The sequence below is a fragment of the Chaetodon auriga genome, chromosome 8 (assembly GCF_051107435.1).
Source record: "Chaetodon auriga isolate fChaAug3 chromosome 8, fChaAug3.hap1, whole genome shotgun sequence".
In the NCBI taxonomy this organism is placed as follows: domain Eukaryota; kingdom Metazoa; phylum Chordata; class Actinopteri; order Chaetodontiformes; family Chaetodontidae; genus Chaetodon; species Chaetodon auriga.
In genome coordinates this window covers 22,570,752-22,587,580 of record NC_135081.1, presented here as the reverse complement: position 1 = coordinate 22,587,580, position 16,829 = coordinate 22,570,752, and the positions used below count along the sequence as shown (strand labels likewise).

Sequence of the window (16,829 nt, the reverse complement as noted above, 5' to 3'; positions counted from 1 at the left end):
ATGCACGCCCCTCCACCTCCCCATCACCGCCCAGCCTTCGCATATTCATCAGCTTCATCAATTCATCAGCCACCACCACCATCGCCGGTGTCGGGGCTCCACGGGAGGTGTTATCTGGCTGCTGCTCAGGGCAGACACCTCCCACCACCCCATTACGAGAAAAAAAAATGCCTGTAGCTCCAAAGATTTCTGATTAATTTCACATTTCACCTGTTTAATAAACAATTATCTTTACTACACGATATACTGACTTCAAAATGGCAAGTAATAAACCATCGGAGCGCCCACATGCGCACTTCGCCCACAACTTTTATCAAGAATTGTTTGTTATAGTTTACCTCACCCGCAGTCTCAATTTTAAACATCTATCTTCTCTGCTTTGTTTTTTCATGCACTTACTTTTCAAATCTGTACTTTTTCTCTTTTTGTTTTAACCGTGCTGCATGAAAAAGTTGTATTACTGTTATTAATTATTAACCACCACATCTGCAATGTTTTCAACAGCACAAAATTGAAAAGGTACACATGGATAAACCGGATCAGAAACAGACTGATGAGGTCTGAAAATTCATTTGTGTTATTTAATGTCAAAATTTGCATAGTGTAGGATACACATGTACGAATCTGATTATGTTGTCTTGCTGCTTCTAACTGGAAGCTTGGTATAGTGAGCTCCGCACTTACGTAAACAAAGCTTTGATTAACTGGTCTTTACTCTGACCCCAATCTTAGAAAAACCCAGATATGCTCTAACTATGCGTTGCTTTACACAGGTAATGTATGGCAAGGTCATCCGTCAACCCTGTGTAATTAACTGTGTGGCCTGTAAATGCGCCTTTAGGATACCATTAACCCGTGCTAGCCTAACAAGGCTGAGCAAACACAGGCTAAATACACCAGCAAACACACATCTGTGGCTGGAGTGAGTGGGAGAGCAGAGAGGAAAATCCATTTCATGAATATTGGATTTCATTATGAGGGTGAAAAACAGCTTTACTGTGGATCATTCTTTAATGACCCAAAGTCCACACGCATGAATCTTTTAGTAGTGGCTGTCTGTTTGATATGGGAGAAGGAGTAAGAGGAAAAAGGAGAGGGGAGAGCCGTTTCCCTGGTGGGTTTTGACGGACCATGAGACGAGACTGGGGTTGAGCACCTGGATCATGGACTCAGACAATCTTTTGGACAGGTAGGTCATCCTGTTCCAGACACAGAAAGAAGCCAAGTGGGGATTCAGTTCTCAGACACACTTGTTGTAGTTTTCCTTATTTATGGGAACCTGCAATGGAGAAACAACAGAGTTTGGATCCAGATTTAATGTTTGTCTCAAATCTTACGGCATGACTTATTTTATGGATGCTTGCCGTCGGGTTTATTTCTTTGTTCAGGGTTTGTTTTCAATAGGAGAGAAGAAGCTTGCAGCCGAGAGCCTCCTCTCGCCTCCAAACTGAAATCTCACTGATTGGCCGAGAGGTCAGACTCCTCGCTTTACTCCACGACTACATCGAGCCACTAGACTCCATGCCACCCTTCAGGTTGGTTTTTTGTCGCCAGCAGTTAATAAACAAGTCACCTTTCTGGCCAGGGAGTTTGCATTGACCCAGTTTTCTGAGAATGTGTTACACCAGATGTGTGAGTCTGATTTGTATTCAGCTCCAATTCAACACCTGGATGTTTTCTTTGTTTTATCTTGGAAATGGAGCGCTGTCATACTCAATATATTTAGTGCTAAAATATTTTTATCTTCACTCTCACAAATTCTCCTTCGATCCATCAGTGACTCAGAGGTGATAGACATTACGATGAGTAACTGCAAAGAACACTGGTGAGTAATGGCAATAAAGCTAACATGCCAGGGAACATGATGTAATATTAGTCAGTGCAGCACTGCTGAGCTGATTTGTCATGTTTGGTTATGTTGTGACATCCTCTGCTGCTCAAATCACGATTTTATGGTTATATCAAAGTGCATCTGTATTCGATGATACGACGCAGGATATCTAAAAGGGAATATATCAGAGATCAAAAGGCAAGTGGGCGCACAAGATCAAAAGTTTAACGCTAGTGCGGAAAAATGTAACATATCATTAATCACATGTTATTACAATGCACACCACATTGCTATTGCGTTATTTATTTTTTTTCTGCAGCTTGGAGGGAAGCGAGTGTCCCCCGATTATGGAGCTACTTAAAATCAGCAGCTTCAACCGAAGATGCAGGTGGAGTAACACAGGCATGAAATGAATGTGGCAACCAACCTGGCAGAGCTAATAAATAAAACAACCAACCACAGCGAGACACAGCCCTCCATATGGTGTGCTTCTGTCTCAACCAACTCTATCTGGCTCATCCATCCTTTGTGCAGGGCACGGCCCATCCCAGGAGTGGCCTTACCCTTTCCAGGCCAGCCAATTAACTCCTGAAATGCAGCATTCTCCTCACCTACCACTTCCTTACATGCAGGAGCCATTACTGCGCTGCCTCCTCTTGACCTTCTTTCAAAGAGGATTCATCGGTTCACCAGGATCCACTCAGTGTCACCCTGACGTCAGCGGTTTGTAATGCACGGTGCAGGGTTACTGTCGTCTGACAAAATATTCTACACTGGTTTACTAATGTGAAATGACAGATATTATTGACTCAGTTTTTGTAATGCAATCTGTCCTTTTTCTATCGTCCTTCCCACTGCTAACCTTTTCTTTGGTCCTGCAGAAGGTGCAGACGATACATCTCCTCCGAAACACATTCAACTTTATTGTATCACATGCATTTTCCTTATTAAGACACATATAGATATTGGAAATATATATATGCATATTTAACATGATTGTGATATTAACAGCCACATTTCTCTGCCCTACAGTGATCATCATGGAGAGCATATTCGCCTGCATCTGCTGTGATATACCATTTCAATAGACTACTGGATACTGTCATCCCTGCAGAAGTATGGCACAAAGCAAGTTATTAACATCTCCACACTTTCCCATTAAACTTGCTGCAAAGGGAGTATGTTACGGGGGCACCACAGCAGGGGAGGCACAGTTTTTATTACAAGTTGTGGAGTTCCCCACTTAATCAGGGCAGGCACAGAAGGTTGACAACTCTGATGCTACTTTTTTATCACATTATATCCATAACCCTGTAGGCACCAAGTTGCCCCAGAAAAAGCAGACAGATGGCCTTAGGTTGTGCGCTTGTGTCTTTAAGTGTGAGCTGAAAGCAGGAAGTGGCAACGGGTGAGTGGGCACAGTCAGAAGGCCAGGGGTCCCCGGGGCTGAGCACCAAAGCATAACTTATGGAACACAAACTGGCTGCGTTTTACATTATAATAATGCAGCGCTACTGTAATGCAATTCCATCCACTTCCATTTTTGACTGTGTAATTGCTGTCCCCTGAATTGAAATGTTGCCATTTCAAAGACACAGTATTTCAAAGCCATTCAGTCTATATGGCTTGACAAGTTGTGTTGTGCCATCTTTCCTTTCAGCCTGTGCAGCACACTTGTATAAAAGAAGATCTCTGCTCATTTAGAAGTGCCTGCTTTAAGGAAAAAAATCAGTGCGCTACATCAAACTGCACTGTCAAAATGCTGACAACGGACATCTATATACTTGAGAATAAAAGCCTCGCTGTGATGAAGGGAGCAGAAATGAGGCATTAAATGGCAAGCTTTGGCTGAAGAGTTTCTTATTCAGTGCATGATATCAAACATATTTGCTCAAATGCGTCACACTCAGCTCCTCATTCCAATTTTTGGATACAAAACATGTTTTAATCAAGTGCAATCCATTACACATATGACATCATTGCTGTAACTGTCTGAACCTTAAGGGAGGTCTTCTCCAGCCATCAAAACTCCTCACATCAATTCACCACGCAAAACTAGTCTGGTAAAAAAAAATCTAATTAAAGGAAAATCAATAGCACCAGCAGAATTCCTTCCATCATTTGGATTCATAAATGCTCTGTAGGGCTGAACTGAAATGCTTTTTTTTTTTTTTTTTTTTTTTTGCTGCAACTTTCTGCACTGTAGTCGACCAGCTGCTATCTTTCTCTTCTCTCTCCCGTCTCCCCGAAAAACGAAAAAAATCTTAATAGAAGCCCAATGTCAATAAGGCTTGATCATGATGGATTCAAGAGAGGATCAATCACGTCGGTCTGATTGAGAAAACACCTGCACTGTCTGCCCCACATTTGTCATGTCTGATTTAGCTGCCTCCCTGCAGTATACAGATCAATTCTGATTACAGCTGTCAAACCCGAAATAACAGACAAAGGTAACTGCAGGTTTGATAAAGCAGATATTTATGATAAATAGGCCAACATGAAGCTTAATAACAAGTGTTGAATGGGGTTGTTTTTCTTCTGTGGTTCAGATATGATCTGATTTAAATCTTGGATATTGTGGGTCCTGCTCTGGCATCACCCTGATACGGATTCTGCTTTGCTGTTTTGCAGAACTCCAACATTTTTATCTTGAACCTTCCCCCATTTCATTTTGTCTTGGTGGCCTCTCATCACATCATCGCTCAGTCTGTGACTCGATTTTTCATTTTATAGTGCTGTTTAAAGGCAGATTTTTATTTATTTTTTTTTGCATATAGCCGAAATGCATAAAGGGGGGGAGGTGAAACAGGCTGAGCGGAACCTAAATCAACACATCCATTTCTATAATGTCAACCGTTCTAATAACTCTTCCCCTGTCTCCTAGCACAACAGTCATTGTCAGGTACAGATATTGACTTGTCAGCAAAAATATGTTGTATTAGAGTACTGTTGCCCAACATTAAGCAGCTAATTGCCCTTTTCTGACACCTTCATTATTTCTTAATGGAACTGGAGGTCTGCTGGCCAGAGAAAGGTCACATCGATACAGTCGGTACTCCCGTGATGGGGAGAGAGTGTGATGTTTGCCGCTGTGACAAAATGATCTCACAGAGCCATTTCTACAAAGGAGATTTGCTCAAATGTTTGTGTTTTTATGTGCTAAACCTCTCTGACGCTTCCAGCACTATATGAAGAGTTCATTTGCAAAAAAACCCCCGAAATCTCTGTTTTGATTCATTCCCCTAAAAATCATGTTTTGGTTTTTTTTGTGCACTCAAGGGAATATCAGTCAGAGTGGTTTCGGTTTATTCGTTTTAAGAATGGCTTTTATCTGCTTTTGCAAATGAACTCTTCATATTTGATCAGTATATCAAACATAGCATTAATGCAGAACGCCCATGGATTATTGGGCTCTGGCAATCATTTTTATTGATACATTTGCTTTAGTAGTGCACAACTGCTGCATCTGGGAGTAAACAGCAGCTCAACGAGGACAGAATGAAGAGAAATTTTAATTGGAAATTTGACTTGTATCTCAGGAATGACATGCATTTTAATGAGTACAATTTGGCCATATTCCTTCATGTTCAGCGCCGCTCTAACACACGGGGAAAGAAAAAATTAATTGACATGTGTCTTTAAAGCCTTGAAATGTGTACAAAATATATATATATATATATTTGATCAGTATTTGAAAATCACTCTGGCACCCCAGGAATGACATTACACAACAAATTAGATATTCACCCACATCCCTCAGTGAAGAACAGACTGAAACGTGGTTGAAGCACAATGTAAGCCCTTTCCCTGGAAATGTCTTAAATAATGTCTGAGTCGTATACTGTGCGCACAGCCACCCCCATGCAGGTCCAAGCACTAATGGAATTTCACTCACGGCTTTACAATACTGGGAAGAGCAGCACAGGCTTTTAGCGTTATCCAACCACACATCTAATTAGTGAAATATCATAATACAATAACACGGCAGCGTCTTCTCCCAAACCCAATTAATGGTCTATTGCGGTACAAATCTTTGATGAAATCTCACCTAACATCCCAATTACCACAAGAGCACCGCAAATATGATATTTTGTTCAAAAAATATTCCTGTGATCTTATGCCTCAAAATGTGCGAGGCAGTTTTTAATTGTCCAACACCCAGAGCACGTGCACAATCCAAATCTTTCAAGACACTGGAGTCCATCTACGGGCTGTCACAGACAAATCCTGAGTGAAATTCTCCTTAACTGAGTCTTACTGTCAAGATGTCGCGCTAATATGGACACTTTATTACAAGAAAATCCTGCCGGTACCTTCACAGCTGGAGCTGGAGCCACGTGGCAGCCTGAAACCACAGGAGAGTTGCAGCGTATCTCTAAATCACAGCATAAGCTCTGAGTGCAGGGCAGCGACGACGTCAAGCGCTGACTACCGCCAGGCATTGGCGTGGTTTGTTTTCCTAATTATACAGCCTTTCAAACAGCAACCGAAACATGTAATGTTAGTATCTGATTGCTCTTTATCCTGGCAATTTAAAAGAGTGTCGAAGTATAATATTTTATGTGACCTGTTGATTCTTGACAAGCTCCAAACCACTTATTATGATGTGGGCACACTGCATGAGCGTCTTATTAGAGGTGTGCTGCCTCACTGGAATAACTCCCTAACCAGTGGCAGATCACATTAGCACCAGCTCCTTAATGCTGCAGTATCAGAAAACAAGTGACCCTGAAACAATTTTACTACTCCCACTCATAGCAATATCACCCAAACACAGTTTTCATTGGCAGGATAAACCTGCCATGTTTTTTATTCCACCTAATCATCTGCCTGCGAAATCAATCCATCTCGATCACTGCCTGTTGCGGGTCTTTGAATCCCTCCTCCCCTTCTTCCCTCGTACCATCTGTCTCTCTTCCCTTGCTTCCTCCCAGCAGCACTCCTTCAATCATTTTTTCATAACTCCTCCATCTCTCCAGCCTGTCCACCCTCACAGGCTCCCCTCCGTCTCCCCCCACGCCGCTTCTCACTCTCTGCTTTAAATATACATGCTCCCGCACCACACACGCTGCATGTAGGGTGTTTTTTGTGTGTGCAAATGTCATGCCGACGTGCGAACGCTCCCGCTAATGACTGGAGAGGGGTGGCATGGACACTGGCCGGACTTGATTCACGGCAACACGTTAGCCGTCTCAGCTGCTGACCGGCTCATTATCATTTCGAACTGCTCTCTGCACAAACTACACACCCACACGGTCTGTCTCTAACTCCTGACAGGAATTAGAATTATGTGAAAGTCAGGACGAGAGAGATTCTTACAGTTGCTATTATGTAGTGCCAAAGTCCGGGGACCCAGCCTCTCGTATGCCTTTTTTTGTTCCCGCAGGAGACAATGTTGGTATGTGGTGCTCATTAGCACACCCTGTGTCGCTTCTCCACCCCTCGCTCACGCCTTCTCTCTCTCTGTCTATTAAAGTCTGGGACACAATTATCCCCATTCTCTGTCTCTCTCTTTCACCCTCCATCTCTCTCGCTCACTGTGAATGAGAGTCTGGAACACAATTACCCCTGTTCTCTCTCTCTTTCTTGCACTTTATCCATCCCTCCCTCTCTCCAGCTCTCTCTCCACCTCTTATGGCTTCAGGAGAAGTCTGTGAAGGGAGCAGCTGCTGAAATATTTATTGATCTGTTTTCCTCAGTTTTATTTATTTCCCTCTCTTCCCTCTTGCCCTCCCTTCCCCTCTGCACAGACCCAGAAACACCTCCAGCACCTTGAGATGTCAGAGGCGGCAGAGGGGCTGAAAATCCACAACATGAAACCATTATTTAGCATTTGTTGCACCTGGTAGTTTTACCTGTGTAAACAAAACAAAAGCGTGAGTGTGGGATGAAGGCAAATGTGAGAACAACAACGGCATCAGCTCCAGCAAGGACAGACGCGGCACAGATTGAGCCGTGAGACAGGTGGATTGTTCGGCATATTTTGATGGCAGCATCCGCTGCAGGGGGTTGTTGACAGGAGACACCAAGGTGCTGTTCTTTTTCTTTTTTTTTTTTTTGTCAGAGTAAAGGAAGTTGTACACAACTGCAGGCTATTGAAGTAGTAGTAGTCATGGCAACAATGCCCCGAGCAATTATAATTACAATGGTAACAGTGTTAGCGTTGGACAAAATGGATTCACTGATGAATCTGACGTTATCTCCGCATAATTAAAAGGCTTCCACGCTATCGTATGTCCCCGTGGTAAATATCAGCACAGTTAACCGGGAGTTTTGAGGTTACTCCAACGGCGAGCCATTCAGCAGTCGTTTGAAACTAATGTTTTTCTCCAGCATTCTGTTGTAGCACGAATGATTAAACTTACACACACACACACACACACACACAAGGGAAGGATCAAACGCGTAAACACATGAACACACTGAGACACAAAAAATCACACACACAAAGCTAAGTCCCATCACCAGGCATGGCCTGCATTAGTGCCTAAGCCTTTTCCATTGATTTGCCGGCGAGCTCCTTGTCTTTTGGTAATGAGGACAGGGAGAGAAGCGGGACCCTCGTCCCTCCCGGCTCCCCTAGGACAATCCGCCTGCACTAATCTGAATTGTGTTTCCAATGATGCTAACTCCCTGGCACAAAAAAAGACTAGAAGGAAGAGGAATAGAGAGAAGAAAATCACACAGTGCTCTCCCTCCCCCTCTAACAGTATTCATTCCTCTTAAATGTGTAACATCTGCACATCACCAAACAAGAAAACATCTCTTTTTCTCGCTCCCTCTTTCTCCCTGCAGACAGCTCAATCTGCAGCATGGACTGAAGCCTTGAAAACCAAAGAGAAGAAATGTGCACTGTGCTGAGACATTCGATTTTCTCGATATGAACGCTACTGAACAGAGATCAATGAGAGTTATTAATACCCATGCTGATGTATATGCATGTATCTATATCTATACGCACACGCGCACATATTAGGTTTTCATCACTTGCGGAGACATTACATAGACTTCCATTAATTTCTTGGAGACTTAATCTAACCATAAGCATAACCACCACTTGCCTATCCCTAACCTTAGCCCCAGTCTGTGTAATGTAATGATTTACATTACGGGAACTTGTGGTTTTTCTCCGCAAGTACGAGGAGATTTATGTCCCCACAACATGAGTAATACATGACCACAAACACACACACACACACACACACACACACACACACACATATATATATACATACAAAATATAAGATGTCCCCTGCCCTGGTCTCCCTAATGGGCTGGGCTCCATTGGCTTTCTATTGATTTACCGTTCACACCTTTAGCAGGGGAATTGTTGAAATTCATCTTCCCAGTGGCCCAAGCAAAGGAGCTATTCCACAGTGTATGCATGCATACGTTTATTTCTGTGTGAGAGTGTGTGTGTGTGCGCGTGTGTGCGTGGGCAGTGGTTGATGTGCGTACACGAGCCACCACTTATTCCTGCTTCTACAGCCACTCTGCTCCCTCTTGAATGATCCTTCCACTGCACTAAATAAAACATAGCCCTCTTTCATTTGTTACAGTGAGAACCCACAGCTAATATTCATATTCACACCCGGACCGACGCAGGTCTTTAAGCTGGGACTGGGACACGGGGAGGACGAGGGGAGGTTGTAACGAAGCGAATTACTACAGTAATTAAACACAGTATAACTACCTGTCCCGAGCTGAAAGCGGTCCTGGTTCCTTTCCATTACACTGAACTCCATATATTATAACTGTAATTATAATTGCAAACAAGCCTCGCTGTAATCATTATTTATGACACTGACACTATGTGTAATTGCCAACCCCCCGAACCAATATGTGAGGCCCAGTGAAGTGTTTATCAAAACCGACAGGAGAAATCTCAAGGGCAGCGAGGTGGTGCCGTATCCGCCGATCGTCCACGGCAACACTGTGACTAACCATCCTCACTGGGATTGAACCAGTGACCTCTCAGTCACCGCTCTGGCCAGATTGCTGCCAACACTATGAGATGCAGAGTTCGGCTTCAGCCTTTCAGGTCGCGGGGTCACCAGCTCGGGGGTTATTCATCTCTGTCTAACCTGTAATTGGAAATGCCGCAAAACCTGATAATGACTTCAACTCAACATTCCTCTCTGTTCTGGTCACTGATACCTGCCACCCCTGAAATACAGCATTTGAGTTGCCTTCTTCAGGACGGAGGTAAAGACTCCCCAGAGCCATGTGCTATAGATTCGAACATTTCTTTTTAGTGTGTGCAATAAGATCGCTTAATTCACAAGCATTACAGCTGCCAAAGAGAGTCGTTGTTTTATTGTCCTACTGTCTTCTTGTTTTTTTTTTTTTTGTTTTTTTTTTAATTTCTTCTGCTCTTGCTTGTTCTCATTTATGTTTACAATTCTATTTTGACTGACTGTTTTCTTACAGTTTTTATGGGTATTGTGTGTTCATCCCTAAAAATCATATTATACTGATGAATGAGTCTGCTTTGGTGTGTGTGCTTTTGCCATTCTGCAAGCCAGATTTCCCATGTGAGACAATAAAATTGGACTGAACCGGATGTATTTTTCAGTCCTTGATGTGGATCCTTAACACCTTGAAATCCAATAAAAATGCTGTCAGTGGTTGCTGGGTAAGATATAATTCTTTGCAGTGTAAACAGAGGGATAAAGTCGTGGTACAAAAGCTGTTTCATTACAAACGTTATTATCCTAAATCATTAGTGGGAGCTATTTGACTTTTTCAGTATCTTCTGGTATATTTTCAAAATGCTTCTGTTGCTTTAAGATTAAAAATGATAATTCTCACTTTCTGATGCCTTTACCGTAACAGCACCTCCTAACGTACATCAACAGTGGAGTATATCAAAATCAATTAGAAATAGTTCAGGCCCTTTGACGCTCAACAGCAGGAAGCAGCTCACTGGGCCACAATTAAAGCCGCGAGCAACGAGCAGCTTTCAGGCTCACGAAGGTGAGCAAAGTCACTTCAGCTACTTTCATTTTGTTTAAACACGGAGTGGGACCAACATGACACACTTGTTTCATCATCACAAAGCCTGCAGCCGTTCAATAAGTGCACACTCAGAGTTCCGCCATTTGTCCCCCCTTCATCGGATTTGAACAAAGCTCAGCGGGAATGTTCAGGAGATAGCGTGGGACGTCTCCGGTGAGCTTAATCAGGATTGCTCAAAAGCACCTTGAGTTATGAGCAAATATGTGATAGTCCACGCCCAGTTACAGTCATCAGTGTGACTTCAGATTTTGACTGACACTGACCCGAGAGCATGTCCAATTAAACTGGTGAAATTCTGTCCCCTGGGTGTTGAGGTACACATTTTTGTTTCGTGTGGTGCCCCCTGTGGGTCGGGCTCTAAATGTTTCAGTAGGCCCATTTCCAGTCTCAGCCTGTAGATATGTATCAAAACTTATGATGACTGGGTTCATTTTCCTGATAAGCGCCGCTCCTCGCAAACTTTTTTGTTTGATGTCGTTCAGCCAATCTTGCTCATTTATAGTAGAAAAAAGCCTATCTCGACCCCCTGATGCTGTATACACAATTTAATGTTGATACAGCAACAAGTTCTACTCATATCAGTGACAAAAAAAAAAAAAAAATCAACATGGTGGACTTTTATGGTCCTAGAGGGTTTTTTTGTGGAGCACAGTGAGCTGAACTGACGTGTGTCCAGTTTCAAGTCAGCTGGGCTGAGGGGAGTGGTCTTTCCAAAACTGAATTTTTGGGACTTAATTACTCCATCTGGCTGATTGGGTCAAATATCTTTGGAGGCACTTGGACATCATTTCCATTTATTTATTTGGTTTCATGTTTCTGGGTCATTCCAGCTCACAACAATTTGAACTGCTATGGAATATATTATTATTATTATTATTATTATTATTATTATTATTATTATTATTATTATTATTAGCAGTAGAAGTAGTAGAATCAACCAGTAAAAACACAGTAGGGTTGAGCACCTCCTGGGCTTGAACTCTGATTAAAGCACATCTCACAAACATTCTCCCGTACACTGTACTTTATTCTCCAAACTTTTCTGACTTTATCAGACTTGGAACATCTTTTAATGTTGATATATCAGCTCTTAACCATTAAGACAAATCAAGTTTCTATACAACATCAAACTCACCTATTTGTTTTCCATCACAGTGCCTGTCACTGCCAGTCCTAGGTCAAAACACAGCTGGAGACAAGATAGTTCTTAAAGCACTTTCTTGACTGCACCAGGTGTGAGGAATAGATTCAGCGGAAGATGCTGGATTCACAGCATCACAGGCCACCACAGAGCAGTGAGAGAAATAGTGAAGTGAAACCTAAGGGGAAAACATTCAGACCTCAGACCCACTCCAGGCTGGTTAAACCTCCAACCCATGTCCCTGAGGCTCTTGAGACCAAATCCAGGCCCTCTCACTCCAACACTTGCAGATAAATAAAACCTGCCAAAATGGCAGAGCATTTCTAAGCCAAACATGGAGAACAACAGCACACAGACACCATGGATTTCAAAGGGAGGGAGAAAAAGCAGAGGCCCCTCCAGAATAGGAGCGCAAGGCATCTGTTGATGCTGGCATCTCCCTTCTCTTCATGTCCAAGCCAAGACTGGCGATCCAGTCAAGCGTGTGTGTGCACGTGCATGTGTGTGTGTGCGTGTGTGTGTGTGAGGGGGCAGGGACGAAGGTGGCTACGTGCTAACATGTGCAATGTGCATTGACCCCACTTGGCCCCCATATGTTGCTGAGACAAGAAGGATGGTGGGCTACAAAGCAACCCTGCCTGTTTTCACCTGTGTTTCTGCCCCGCACACTTCCTCTTACCAGAACCTCCATCACAGCAGTGCATATCGGTGGGAAGACCCATCTGTTGGACTCTTTGAGCATTCGTGACATATATGTAAGGTATACAATACAGTGTGCACCCTGGGAAAGTGAGATTTCCTGCAATAATTGCATTAATGAATACCCACAAGGCTGAGATCTGTTTTTTTAAACTTCTGAATATAATATTAAAATAATATCCTTTGATATATAACCTTAAATGTCCTCTGCTGTGACCTAATGTACCACCGTAAGCAGAGGCAATTTCTCTTGTCATCTTCACTTTTCACTGAATCAATGACGACATTATTCTCATTATCAGATCTTGCAGGTTTCTGTCATAACAGAAATCCTTTGAGCGGAGGGTAAATTGTTTAATTTCGTGTGGAGGTGTGTGTGTGTGTGTGTGTGTGTGTGTGTGTGTGTGTGGATACATTCGCAGGCTTAATGTTTCATCATCGGGAAATCAGCAAAGCCTCACAGTGTCTGGTCTCATAGATGAAACAGGTTTTGATTAATTGCAGACTGCTTGTGTGCCAGAAATATGCTGATATTTTACTGTATGTATGAGTGGGCGCTTGGCCATCCACCTTTCTAGAGTTATGGTTCTCAGACATTTTAAGTGAGGAAAAGGAAGAATAATTGAGGTAAGGAATGGCATGATGGCATGCCAGGAGCTGGCCATCACACCCATGGAGTGGCTTGTGCATGCACATGCCAAGCCAGTAGGAAAGCTTTGAATCGCCTAATTGTGTTTTGCAGCATAGAAAAAGCCCTTTTCAACCTGGTTGGCAGACCATTGTACAGGTCTGAAACACATTTTACTGTCTGTTTCTGAGGGTAGGAAAGATAAAATAGCACTCTCTCTTAATAAATATTTGTCGTGCATAATGTGAGCTGGCTAAATGAGTGATAATTTCTGTCAGGAGCAAGAAATATCTTCAGATGAATAAAATTATGTACAGTCATTCAGGAATTTGTCTTATACATCATTAACCTAGCAATAATAACTCACACACAATCTGCTTTACAGTGGTGGTGGAGCATTTAAGCATCCACACTGGCCCGACTCTAAGGGGCACAGATAAAAAGGATTATTCCACTGCTGCATGATTTATCAAGGAGCGGACAGTGCCTCTTTAACAGTCATGTTCTTCCTTTATAATGCATGCTTTCTACCCTAAAAGACGGACGTGTTGTGGACCTACAGCAACTCAGAACAGCAGGCGGGATCCCTCTCCGAGATGAGTCTGCTTCACATGTGCTGCAATGTGCACAACTCACATCAATATCCAATCATTCCTCTGACATGATTGGCCACACCTTCACATCCCCAAAAACCCCACAGGTCACAAATTCACAGGGCTGAAAGGTGAAATGAGACTCAGTGTGCTTGTAGGGTTGGTTTGTGTGGTGCTGAGCCCATTGTGTTTGTGTGCTGTGTGCGTCCTGCAGGGCTGTCCGTCTGCTCTCTGCCTGGTGTGGAGAAGGGGCTTGCTGTGGCAAGCCAACCATGACCAGCTGGGCTCTCCTGCCCACAAGGAGCTCAGGAGCAGGAGGCTATAGCCCGTCTGCATCTGCAGGTTGTTAACCTCACATCTTATTGCACTGACACATCAATTATTGTTATTAAGGGCCGGAGTAATTTATTTATATACTGATTTCCCACAGGATGAAGGCAGGACTAATTGAGCCAGGTGTGTGTATTTGTGTGTGTGTGTGTTCATGTTAGACGGGCAGGGGGAAATTAGAGTACATGGTGAAAATGCCTTGCACAACTAATATATGATGGGACATCCCATAGCATGGGGAGAATATTAACAGATGTTGAAAAATGAAAAGGGATTTTAAGAATCCCCTGGTTAGCGTTCCCCGTGGACAGCAACAACATACCAGCACTGTTTGTGTTATTCCTAATGAAGCAGGGTAATGTGGCACCTGAATCCTCTGGTAGTGTGTTATCTAAGCCCTGTAGAAGATTTTAACTGCAGGAATTGAAGAGCGGATGAATGAAGTGCGCTGGTCTGTTGAGCCGTGGAGAAGATGTTTCAAGCCTGTGATAAAAGAAAAAATATATGCTCGACTACCCACTGCATGTTTGACCCCCTCAGCTGCCCCGATTGTCCATCCTTCACCATTTATTTCTCTTTGTCTCTCTCGACCTTGGGTTTGAAGACAGAGAACAAAACACTGTCTTTCTCTCCGGAGTCTCTCTGCATTGCTTTACCACTTATGTTACACCCCCCCCCCCCACCACCACCACCACCACCACCACCAGCACAGCCACCCCCTCCCCCCGCACTGGTGGTGCGTCATGTGCGTGGGATACCAGGCCATTCATGTCACGTAAAGGAATGTTCACAGAAAACTGGGATGGGTGTTTGCTTTTTTCATAGTAAGCATCTTAACATGCATCACTCGTTGCTTACACTGAACCACGAGGTTGGCTTGGAGATGAACCTGGCGCTGCGCTCGCACGCACGCGCCCATGCACGTAGACGCGCGCGCACACACGCACGCACACACACACACAGCATGTCTCTCTACATTTAAATAAATCTCTGCGCGAGCAAATGGAAAAGCTGGAGCGCAGTGGCACAGCAGACACGCGTGATTCGCAGGCAGGTAGACCCCCCCCCCCCCGTCATTAGTATTCACCTCCACAGCCGTTTTCAGAAAATGAAAGGCGAAGAAACGTAGAGGCGCAGCAGCACGGAACCGTCAGCACACCGCCAAAGTAGCTCGTAAGAACTTACCTTTCGACAGCAGAACCAGGATCAAACCAGCGAACGCGTTCCACAAGAGAGGGCAGCCCATGATGGAGTTCTGATTGATTTCTGCTTGTTTTTGTAGCCAAAATGCCTCCGTATTCCTCCTGTAAGGTACCGTTGCGGGGAACCTGTGTGTATAAAAAACGGCCCAGAGAATGAATATCAGCAGAAATAGTCCGACGCTTCTACATGTGAGTGGACGAAAACATCAGTCTTGTCCACTTGACTTTTCCTTTTGATGTCGGAGAGAGAGACGGAAAGGGCTGTTTGTCTTCTCCCGTGTAAAATAATCTATCAACCCGAAAAATATCAGAGCAGAGGAAGAAAAAAAAAAAACAAATATCCCAGACACTTAGTTTGGCTCTCAGTGCCTTCAAGGAAAGAGAAGATGTTTTAGGAAATGCATGAGAAGAAAAGGCAAAATTCAAACTGTCCAGTGACTTGACATGAATGTTTTTCTGCCAGAGAACAGGATGGAGTCTGTGCGTCCTGACCAGTTGCAAGTCGCCACTTGAGCCTTAATTAGCCTGGTCCCGTATGTCTCTGTTGGTATGCAGCGCGTCTCTTCGCTCCGCACTCAGCGCGTCGCAGGGAGCAGCACTGAATGCGAGGCGCACAAGAAAGAGCATGATTGACAGTTCAAGGAGAGCCCCTTTCCCAATCACCGGCCCCAAGGAAGGAGGCGGGATTTACAATTGCACCGATGTCCCGCTCGGAGAGGCCGGCCAAGGAGCCTCACCGGCCAATCGCAGGCGCGCACTGGGCGGGCAGAGCGCTAGGCGAAGCGCGGCGCGGCGATAATGCAATGTGATTTATAGCCAGGACGGTGTTGCTGCAGTACTCAGAGAAAACAGTCCACGGGGGGACAGGCAGGCATGATAACTACAGGGACAGAGGTGGGAGGGGGTGAGTGACGGGCAGGTGGAGCCATATGGACTCCGGCGCGCGGGGTTTTTGGAGTAAAGAGAACATTGTGTTGCTGATGAGCAGATGTTACTCAATTGCTGAAAACGAGTGTTGTCAGGCCAGAGGAGAAGAATGCATGCATACATGCATGTAAGTTGGGTGAGGGTGGTCTGGGTGGACTGGGTGCAGATTGTAACAGCACTGCAGGAAACACACCATCTGACTCACTCACACTGCTGACATAATGGCAGGTGACATAAGACACTTAATATTTATGCAGAAGTACTAATGAGCCATTTATAAGCATGTTAGTCTCTGTGCAGCGCTTGGTGCTAAAAGTGCGAGAGGAAGTTGCCTTAGTGGAGATCTCATCTTCTTTAAAAGGCCATTCACACGGTGAGCTAATCATCTGGCATGAGAGCTAAGTGTTGGAGATGCCGGCTACAAGACAGGAAGCTGTGAAACTCCCCGAAAACCAAACTT

General features: G+C 44.1%; 1 protein-coding gene across 1 annotated transcript in view; it reads right to left on the bottom strand.

Annotated features, from left to right (window-relative positions):
* Positions 1–16,247, bottom strand: part of iglon5 (IgLON family member 5) — a 97,632-nt gene extending 81,385 nt beyond the window's left edge. Inside the window, exon 1 of the mRNA XM_076738091.1 lies at positions 15,426–16,247. Within this exon, the coding sequence (XP_076594206.1) occupies positions 15,426–15,486 (61 nt within the window). The 5' untranslated portion in view covers positions 15,487–16,247. The remainder of the gene's footprint in view (positions 1–15,425) is intronic.
* Between the last annotated feature and the right edge of the window lie 582 nt (positions 16,248–16,829).